We start from the raw sequence: 10,176 nt of genomic DNA on the forward strand, positions 1-10,176 counted from the left end.
GCCACGTGCTTCCGCCTTAAAGAGCCCGCGCGCGGGTAAACGGGCCGCCCCGCGCCCCTCCAGCCCAGGGGCCTCGGCTCGGGCTGCGGTCCGCGCCCCCCTGCCCACTCACGCGGGCCTGGCTCACGCCCTGTGGGCTCGGGTCAGGGCTGCTCAGACTCGCCTCGGCAATCCAAGCCCTTTGCCTTGCTCCACGGCAGTTTCACTGCAGTCACAACACATCTTTTTGCCGTTTACGGAAACCTAGAGCGAAACCAGGACATAGCCCCTGAAGGAAGTGCAGTAAGCGGATCCTGCTGGGTGACACGCGGGCTGGCTAAGGACCACACCTGGTTTCCTAAGTCAGCACTTCTCAACTTCGCTGTCCTTGCCAGTACTGGTCTGTCCCCAGCCCTCACCCCCAGCCCCCAGCCCATCTTTTCCTCACTTTACTTTGCATCATCATTGCCTTTGTTTTTATTTGTTTGTTCAGTGAGAGGAGGGGAGGCAGAGACAGAATCTAGCATGCACCTTGACTGGGATCCACCCGGCGTGCCCACTAGGGGGGCGATGCTCTGCCCATCTGGGGCATTGCTCCATTGCACCAAAGCCCTTCTTTAGCGCGAGGCTGGGGCCATGGAGCTATTCTCTGTGCCCAGGGCCAATTCGCTCCAATCGAGCCATGGCTGCAGGAGAGGAGAAGAGAGAGAGAAACATCAATTTGTTGTTCCACTTATTTACATATTCATCTGTTGATTCTTGTATGTGCCCTAACCAACAACAGACTCCCTATCAGATGGATGCTCTAACCCAGTGATTTTCAACCTTTTTTGAGCTGCGGCACATTTTTTACATTTACAAAATCCTGGGGCGCACCACCTACCAAAATGACACAAAATGACTCTCTGTTAGAATTTATTTAAAGTTTAAATAAATTATTTATTAAAAAAAGTTAAATAAAAAAGGATAACCCCCTCATATATACAGTCCCATGTAACATCCCTTGTATACACAGTCCCATGTAACATCCCCTTATAAATACAGTCCCACATAACATCCCCTCATATACAGTCCCACGTAATATCCCCTCATATACAGTCCCACATAACATCCCCTCATATACAGTCCCACATAACATCCCCTCATATACAGTCCCACGTAACATCCCCTCATATACAGTCCCACGTAACATCCCCTCATATACAGTCCCACGTAACATCCCCTCATATACAGTCCCACGTAACATCCCCTCATATACAGTCCCACGTAATATCCCCTCATATACAGTCCCACGTAATATCCCCTCATATACAGTCCCATGTAACCTCATATATACAGTCCCATGTATCCCCTCATATATACAGTCCCGCTAATAGATACTGGAGCTTTCATCAAGGTTGTGGGTTCGAGGTTTTTATTCTTTTTTTCTCATATGTGCCTTGACCGTGGGCCTTCAGCAGACCGAGTAACCCCTTGCTCAAGCCAGCGACCTTGGGTCCAAGCTGGTGAGCTTTTTTTTTTTCTTTTTTTTTTTGTATTTTTCTGAAGCTGGAAACGGGGAGAGACAGTCAGACAGACTCCCACATGCGCCCGACCGGGATCCACCCGGCACGCCCACCAGGGACAACGCTCTGCCCACCAGGGGGCAATGTTCTGCCCCTCTGGGGCGTCGCTCTGCCGCGACCAGAGTCACTCTAGCGCCTGGGGCAGAGGCCAAGGAGCCATCCCCAGTGCCCGGGCCATCCTTGCTCCAATGGAGCCTCGGCTGCGGGAGGGGAAGAGAGAGACAGAGAGGAAGGAGGGGGTGGAGAAGCAAATGGGCGCTTCTCCTATGTGCCCTGGCCGGGAATCGAACCCGGGTCCCCCACACGCCAGGCCGACACTCTAACCGCTGAGCCAACCGGCCAGGGCCCAAGCTGGTGAGCTTTTGCTCAAACCAGATATGCCCGCACTCAAGCTGGTGACCTCAGGAAGGTTGTGGGTTCAAATCAATTTGACAAATACTCTCTCTATATAGAGCAGGGGTCCCCAAACTTTTTACACAGGGGGCCAGTTCACTGTCCCTCAGACCGTTGGAGGGCCGGACTATAAAAAAAACTATGAACAAATTCCTATGCACACTGCACATATCTTATTTTAAAGTAAAAAAAAAACAAAACGAAGGCCCTGGCCGGTTGGCTCAGTGGTAGAGCGTCGGCCTGGCGTGCAGATGTCCCGGGTTCGATTCCCGGCCAGGGCACACAGGGGAAGTGCCCATCTGCTTCTCCACCCCTCCCCCTCTCCTTCTCTGTCTCTCTCTTCCCCTCCTGCAGCGAGGCTCCATTGGAGCAAAGATGGCCCGGGCGCTGGGGATGGCTCCTTGGCCTCTGCCCCAGGCACTAGAGTGGCTCTGGTCGTGACAGAGCGATGCCCCAGAGGGGCAGAGCATCGCCCCCTGGTGGGCAGAGCGTCGCCCCCTGGTGGGCGTGCCTGGTGGATCCCGGTCGGGCGCATGCGGGAGTCTGTCTGACTGTCTCTCCCCGTTTCTAGCTTCAGAAAAAAAAAAAACAAAAAAAAAACAATGGGAACAAATACAATATTTAAAATAAAGAACAAGTAAATTTAAATCAACAAACTGACCAATATTTCAGTGGGAACTATGCTCCTCTCACTGACCACCAATGAAAGAGGTACCCTTCCAAAAGTGCGGCGGGGGCCGGATAAATGGCCTCAGGGGGCCGCATGTGGCCCGTGGGCCGTAGTTTGGGGTCCCCTGATATAGAGACTGGACAAAATCAATTTTAGAAAACGTTGGGTACTTGTGTAACATCATAAGTCCTCAGAGCATCTCTACTGTCAGATTGAGAAGTTTGCTTTCTAGGTAAGTATTCTGATAAATACTAGAGTTCTCCCTGAGGTTGTGGGCTCAAATCCCATGGTCAGCTGGGTGCAGGGGCCTTGGTTCTGTCTGTTTTGATGGTGTATATAGAGATTTGAGCTCTTTAAGAAGATGACCCTTCAGGAGGCCATATACAATATAGATAACATTGTGATGCATTGTATATCATCCTCTGCGGGGCCTCTTTTAAAAAGAAAAAGGTCAAATATCTATATACACCATCAGGATAGACATAACCAGCTGAGGCTGAAGCTTCATCTAGTGGTGGCAATATTTACCTCCAGTCCTGACCAGGATTAGAAATCGGGACCATGGGGAGGAGTAGCAGCTTCAACTACTCGCTGCGGCCACACAATGACAAGTGTGCGGCAGCCCGAGCGGGGACCTTCCTGGGTGTGGATGAGAGGCGGCCTATTATTGGTTCATCTCTAGTGATCGGGATGAATCCTAGAAGGTGATTAGTCAGTGAGCGTTCCCTGTGCCTCCACTCTTCCTGTCGCTGATAGCTGGAGGGATTGTGAGGGGAATGTTTATGTTCGGATAGAGGCGGCTGGCGGCGGGCCGTAGTTTGGGGACCCATGTTTAATTTCCCCACGGTACACCTGATCATGTATCATGGCACACTGGTTGAAAAACACTGCTCTAACCATCTGAACTGGCCAGGGCTATGATATATATACATACTTTTAAATGTCTCCACTGGGGCCTGACTATGGTGATGATGTAGTGGATAAAGCGTTGACCTGGAATGCTGGGGTCATGGTTCAGAACCCCAGACTTGCCTGGTCAGGGCACACATGAGAGGAGCAATTTCTACTTGTTGATGTTTCCTGCTTCTCCCCCTGCTCTTCTCTCTCTCTCTCCCCTCTGAAATCAATAACTAAAACCTTTTTAAAAAATTAAAACATGGCCTGACCTGTGGTGGTGCAGTGGATAAAGCGTCGACCTGGAAATGCTGAGGTCGCCGGTTCGAAACCCTGGGCTTGCCTGGTCAAGGCACATATGGGAGTTGATGCTTCCAGCTCCTCCCTTCTTTCTCTCTGTCTCTACTCTCTCTCTCTCTCTCTCTCTCTCTCTCCCCCTCTCCTCTCTAAAATGAATAAATAAATAAATAATTAAAATATATATTAAAAAAAAAATTTAAAACATGTCTCCTCTGGGGCTCTGGCCGGGTAGGTATCAGGTTAGATATGCCAGGGTGGCAGGTTTGCAACAAGTCAATGTTTCTCTCTCTCTCCCTTCCCAAATCAACAAGTACATTTAAAAATTTTAAAACAAACAAAAAAAAATATCTTCACTGGCATATTTATTAATCAGAAGGGGACTAAGCCACTGTATGCCAAAGGGCTCTCAGAATCAATTATACTTTTAAAGATATATTTTTTTTAAATGTTATTCAGCTTTTTTAGGGAGAGAAGAGAGACAGAGAGAAAGAGAAGGGGGAGGAGCAGAAAGCATCAACTCTCATATGTGCCTTGACCAGGCAAGCTCAGGGTTTCGAACCAGTGACCTGAGCGTTCTCAGGTCAACGCTTTATCCACTGCACCATCACAGGTCAGGCCCAATTATACTTTTAAAAAATGTTGGTGCATACCTACTTATTATCTTTAAAAAATATACTGGATACCTAGATTGACAAAAGTAATTGTTACTTTACTTCTGTATAAAAAATATAATTGGCCTGACCTGTGGTGGCACAGTGGGATAAAGCGTCGACCTGGAACACTGAGGTCGCCGGTTCAAAACCTTGGGCTTGCCTGGTCAAGGCACATATGGGAATTGATGCTTCCTGCTCCTCCCCTTTCTCTCTCTCTCTCGCTCTCTCCCCCCCTCTAAAAGTCAATAAATTAAATAAATAAATAAATACATAATAAAAAAATAGAAAAATACCCCCCCAAGTATATATAATTGGCCACACATTTAATAATCGAGGGGGAAATGCTTTAGAATCCGCCTCAACTGTTTATAGGTTCCTCTTCATATCTTCAACAGCTGTAATGGTTAACTCCTTTGCTTTAATCAACTTCGAGACAACTACCCCGATTCCCAGTTACCCCAGCTTCAATTTTAGGTTAACTTGAATGCACTTCAAGCCTAATCTCCTAATCCATTTTCACTTCATGGCAAATTCCGAACACACTAACCCTTCCATTTCCACCTCCATTTTCAGTTCCTCACTGCATTCATCTCTCCTTTCAAATCTGGTTCTGCCTGTTAGAATCCAGCGGCCAAGTTGAGGTTAAAATTTGTACCCTGTATCTTCATATTACTAAGACCATTTTATAATGAATTGATAATGATATTTCATATTTAAAAAAAAAACAAACACACAAAACCTCCAGCCCTAGCCAGTTAGTTCAGTTCATTAGGACATCATCCCTATACGTCAAGATTTCAGGTTTGATCGATGGTCAGGGCACACACAAGAAGCAACCAATGAATGCACAACTGAGTGGAAAGCTATCATTTAGATCAGATCAGTGTTTTTCTACCACTGGTCTCCAGACTGGTCCACGAATGAGTTAACCAACCTGATGTTATATGAAGATTATAGACCCAATAATCTTAGTCGAATTTGCTTATGCTCAGGGTGATTTCTGCCTCAGCAGTCCCGAAATATTTATATTTTCACTATTCCCCAAGTGTAAAAAGGTTGAAAAACATGAATTTAGGTCCCCCACTAAGAACTATATATATATGGTGACGAGTCCTTTGCATAAACCTTGTATGTGTACTTTTGCTAAAATGAGCTAAAAAATAAAGAAATTTAATATAGTCAGAAATTAAGAGTTCGTAATATGCCTTTATTCTTTTTTTGTTTGTTTTTTGTTGTATGCCTTTATTCTTTAACTTATAAACATGTAATTTGTCCTTCAAAAGCTAATTATAACTGGTGACGTTCTTCTCAGATACTTCTCTCATGTCCAACAGAGGGGAAGACTTTAGCCCCCCACACACAAGGGTAAAGGGGGTGATCCTGACTGCTACCAGCACCTGCAGTTACATTATTGCAAAAAACTCCCAAGTTGGCTGTCCTTCCAGATGCTCTCTTCTGATGGATGTTAATAGCTGACAGCTTCATCTTTACATATTCTAAACAGTGCCTCTATTTCATTCATAAATTCTCCATTGTCATTGATATGCACATATTCCAAACAGTGACTCTATTTTGTTCATAAATTCTCCGTTGTCATTGATATTCATATATTCCAAACAGTGCCTCTATTTCACTCATAAATTCTCCATTGTCATTGATATGCACATATTCCAAACGGTGACTCTATTTTGTTCATAAAATCTCCGTTGTCATTGATATGCACATATTCCAAACAGTGCCTCTATTTCATTCATAAATTCTCCGAGGCTCCTGCAGCACCACGCCCGCTTCTGTCATAGCACTCTGCAGTGCTTTCATCTGGTTTTAAAGATCAGAAAAAAGGAAAAAAGGTCATGCACATCAGAATACTCACCTCTGAGTCTGACATGTGAAAAGAACTTGAAATACTGTATGAAACTATTATTATTATGTAAGTATCTAATGTCAAGAATGAACAGGACACCTTTTAAATAAGTACATGAAAACAACAATACCGAGTCTGAGGCTGCCTCCCAAGGAGTGGGTTGGTAGACCATGAAATTAATTCCTGCCTCTAAGCATCGCTGCGCCAGTACCCGTCCAATATTCTCACAAGCCACCACGTTTCTGGTACTATAAAGGTACTTTCTGATAGCCCATTCACGTGTGGATGCAGAAACCACGACCTGGCCATTGCGATGCTCAACAAGCGCTTCTATATGATGCTGAGTCCTTATAACTCGCAACCTGAAAGAGGTGAGAAGAGAGTAAATTCGTAAAAGAAATGACCTCGGGTGAATACATGCTGAAATACTTTGTTGATTTACTTCAACATACTTGACCTGGATTTTACTTGGCAAAGCTATTTTTCCTCTGCCTGACCAGGCAGTGGTGCAGTGGATACAGCATTGGACTGGGATGTGGAAGGATCCAGGTTCAAGACCCCAAGGTCACCAGCTTGAGCGTGGGCTCATCTGGTTTGAGCAAAAGCTCACCAGCTTGGACCCAAGGTTGCTGGCTTGAGCAAGGGGTTCCTCGGTCTGCTGAAGGCCCGCGGTCAAGGCACATATGAGAAAGCAATCAATGAAGAACTAAGGTGTCGCAACGTGCAATGAAAAACTAATGATTGATGCTTTTCATCTCTCCGTTCCTGTCTGTCTGTCCCTGTCTATCCCTCTCTCTGACTCTCTCTGTCTCTGTAAAAAATAAAAAATAAACCAAACACTTCCACTTAACCTCAAATATCAAAGAGAAATTTGTTATTTCTGAGAGCTGAGTTATAATTACACAGCATCTGTTTCAAAAAAGGATTTGAGGAGGTAGAGCTAAGTTGCTGACCCTACAATGGCTAAAAATAAACTCACTCTACACTTTCACCAAAACAAATGTACCATGGATCAAAGACTTAAATGAATATAAAGCAACTATTATAGTTCCTGGCAAATAGAAAGTGTTCAACAAATAACCACCTTTATAACAAACAGACACCTAACTGGTCTTCTTGGGGCTACCCTTGCTCCTTAAAAATGTGTTCTCCCAGCCCTGGCCTGTTGGTTCAATGGATAGAGCGTCAGCCTGGCACGTGGAGGTCAAGGTTCGATCCAGGTTAGGGCACTTACTAGAAGCAACCAACAAATACACAACTAAATGGAACTAAGTGCAACAACAAGTTGATGCTTCTCCCCATGCCCCCCCTCCCAAATCCATGGAAAAGAACAAGAGAAAAGAACGTGTTCTCTCTAAAGTAACCAGAATGCTCTTTAGTTCAGGCTCAAACTTTAAATCCTCTCATAGTTTCTCAATGCAGTGAAAACAGTCTAAAGTGCTTATTTCAGCTTACAAAGTTAACAGTCTGTATCGTTAACCTCTCCCTCCTCATTTTACACCCTTCATCCCTTTACCCACGAGATCCCCAACGCACCAAGCTCATACCACCCTAGCTGTTCCCTTGGCGGGCAATGTTCTTCCTGGCAGATAACTGGGCTTATTCCTATAGTTCAGAAGGACCTAGTTCCCTTCAACCATCACCCTCTTTAATTTTTCTGTAACTCCTATTTGTTACGTGCCCCCCTCCACCCACGGGCACCTCAGCTTCCTTAGAAGAGTCCCCAGCATTAATGGGCACGTTTGTTGGATGAACTGATGGATACAACGTGTAGGGCACCGCGCACGGCTCTATCGCTCAGTAACCAGCCGACTTACTGTAATTACCTGTGCCAGAACTCCCGGGAAGGCCACACTGTCCCCCAGCCCCGCTCTTTCCTGGCCACAGCCAAGAGCTCCAGATTCCGGGGGTTCCGGTTGGTGAACTCTGGGGCAACAGCTTCATTTCCTAGAGGGTCGACTTCGGGCTTCACCTTTGGCTTGGACCTGGTTGAGAGCGCGGCGACCCTACGCCCTATGAATGGAAACAACCAGACGGATCTTTAAAAGTGACGAACGGGGACGAAACTGGATTATTCCCATCCACTCTCCCCACCCCCTACCCCCGTCTTCGCGCCCTGGAAGGACGAAGGAAGGTATGCTTGGACACAGGGCGCAGTCTTCTCAGACCCCGTCCTCAATGCCGGCTGTCATCGCAATGCTGTGAGGTCATTCACCCTTCGATGGGAAATGCCGAATAGAAAATACGACTTGCACATGCACTTTACTGAGCAGGGCCCGGGGACTAATCTCAGAAAAGTGGCAAGGTTAATTACCGGAGTTCCTACAAACCGACAACAACGCCCAGAACCCAGGCCGAAGCGCCATCGCTGAGGGGATCACGGGCAAAGCCTCCGGAAAATTTTGCCTCCTTTTCTCACTAGCAACCCCACGGGTCCGTGGCCGCAGCCATATTTACTTAGAGAAAAGTCTTAAGCTCCCTGTCGACACTTCCTACCGGAACTAATAACTCCCCTGCCGCTGAGTGGCTGAGAGAGCAACCCGTTATCTCCGCCCCTCCAATCGTCGCTTACGCTGGGTGCACGTAGCCAACGAGGTCGACCAACCACCTCGTAGTACGGCACCTGGGGGTGGGCGCGACCCGTTAGAGTAGGAGACGCTTTGGGCTGGAACCCTGCGTGAGCCAGGCGTGGATTCGCGCTACCCTTTGTGGTCCCTCTGCTCTCGGATCGACCGCGAGGGCACCCGTTGGACCCCGGGAAGGATCGGGGCAGAGCAAGATGCCGTTTTTCTCTTCAGAAAGGGCGGCTGTCATTTTACTGAGGGTCCGTGGAAAGACCCGCCCGCCGCCGCCGGAAACAAAGCCTGCGACTGGCTGGCTTGCCCTTGCTGCCCAAGCAAGGTCCCACGTTGAGGGGGGACAAGGGAAAGCGGTTTTCAACCGGTGTACCGTGTGCCACAAGAATTGTTTTTTGCCCTGGCCGGTTGGCTCAGTGGTAGAGCGTCGGCCTAGCGTGCGGAGGACCCGGGTTCGATTCCCGGCCAGGGCACACAGGAGAAGCGCCCATTTGCTTCTCCACCCCTCCGCCGCGCTTTCCTCTCTGTCTCTCTCTTCCCCTCCCGCAGCCAAGGCTCCATTGGAGCAAAGATGGCCCGGGCGCTGGGGATGGCTCTGTGGCCTCTGCCTCAGGCGCTAGAGTGGCTCTGGTCGCAACATGGCGACGCCCAGGATGGGCAGAGCGTCGCCCCTGGTGGGCGTGCCGGGTGGATCCCGGTCGGGCGCATGCGGGAGTCTGTCTGACTGTCTCTCCCTGTTTCCAAACTTCAGAAAAATGAAAAAAGAAAAAAAAAAAAAGAATTGTTTTTTAAAACACGCAGTACCTGACTAGTCAGGGACACTGATCTCTTTTTCCCTTAGATTACCATAGCTGTCCAATGTGAATGTGTCAAAATTATACCTATTTTTTCTTGTCAAATATGCAAAAAAAAATGTCTGGTGTGCCACTGAGTCTTAGTAATTAAGTCGGGTCATAAGATGAAAAAGGTTGTAGATAGCTGGTTCCCAAGACCCCCGTGCTCCGGTCCCTGACAAGGGCCCGCCCTTCCCTCCCATCACACTCCCAGCTCCGCCCCGCCGCGAACCCTCTTCTAGAAGGCACTAGAATGTGTAACTGCGCAGGCGTCACCGAGCACACCCGCCCCCCAGCACCACCCGGTGGTCAAAGACCCTGACTTCCGTTCTACCTTGGCGCCCTTCTCATTTGCTGTCCAACTGGGCGAAAGCGCTGGCCCGCCCTTTCCCGGCTCCTCACTTCCGGCACTGCACGCCCCTCCCCTCTTCCGTTCCCGCCCTGCCCCG

General features: G+C 48.0%; 1 protein-coding gene across 2 annotated transcripts; it reads right to left on the reverse strand.

Moving 5' to 3' along the window:
• Positions 1–6,056: 6,056 nt before the first annotated feature.
• MRPL18 (mitochondrial ribosomal protein L18) lies at positions 6,057–8,807 on the reverse strand. 2 transcript variants are annotated; one of them, XM_066371704.1, is made up of 4 exons: positions 8,633–8,807; positions 8,145–8,331; positions 6,598–6,680; positions 6,057–6,272 (listed from the first exon to the last, which is right to left on the reverse strand). In XM_066371704.1, exons 1-4 carry the CDS (start codon positions 8,682–8,684, stop codon positions 6,205–6,207), a joined length of 390 nt encoding a protein of 129 aa, XP_066227801.1. In that variant the 5' UTR covers positions 8,685–8,807; the 3' UTR covers positions 6,057–6,204. The 2 variants fall into 2 exon arrangements, with proteins under 2 accessions (XP_066227801.1, XP_066227800.1); XM_066371703.1 differs by having other exon boundaries at positions 6,449–6,680.
• Between the last annotated feature and the right edge of the window lie 1,369 nt (positions 8,808–10,176).

Source organism: Saccopteryx leptura, chromosome 3 (genome assembly GCF_036850995.1).
Source record: "Saccopteryx leptura isolate mSacLep1 chromosome 3, mSacLep1_pri_phased_curated, whole genome shotgun sequence".
In the NCBI taxonomy this organism is placed as follows: domain Eukaryota; kingdom Metazoa; phylum Chordata; class Mammalia; order Chiroptera; family Emballonuridae; genus Saccopteryx; species Saccopteryx leptura.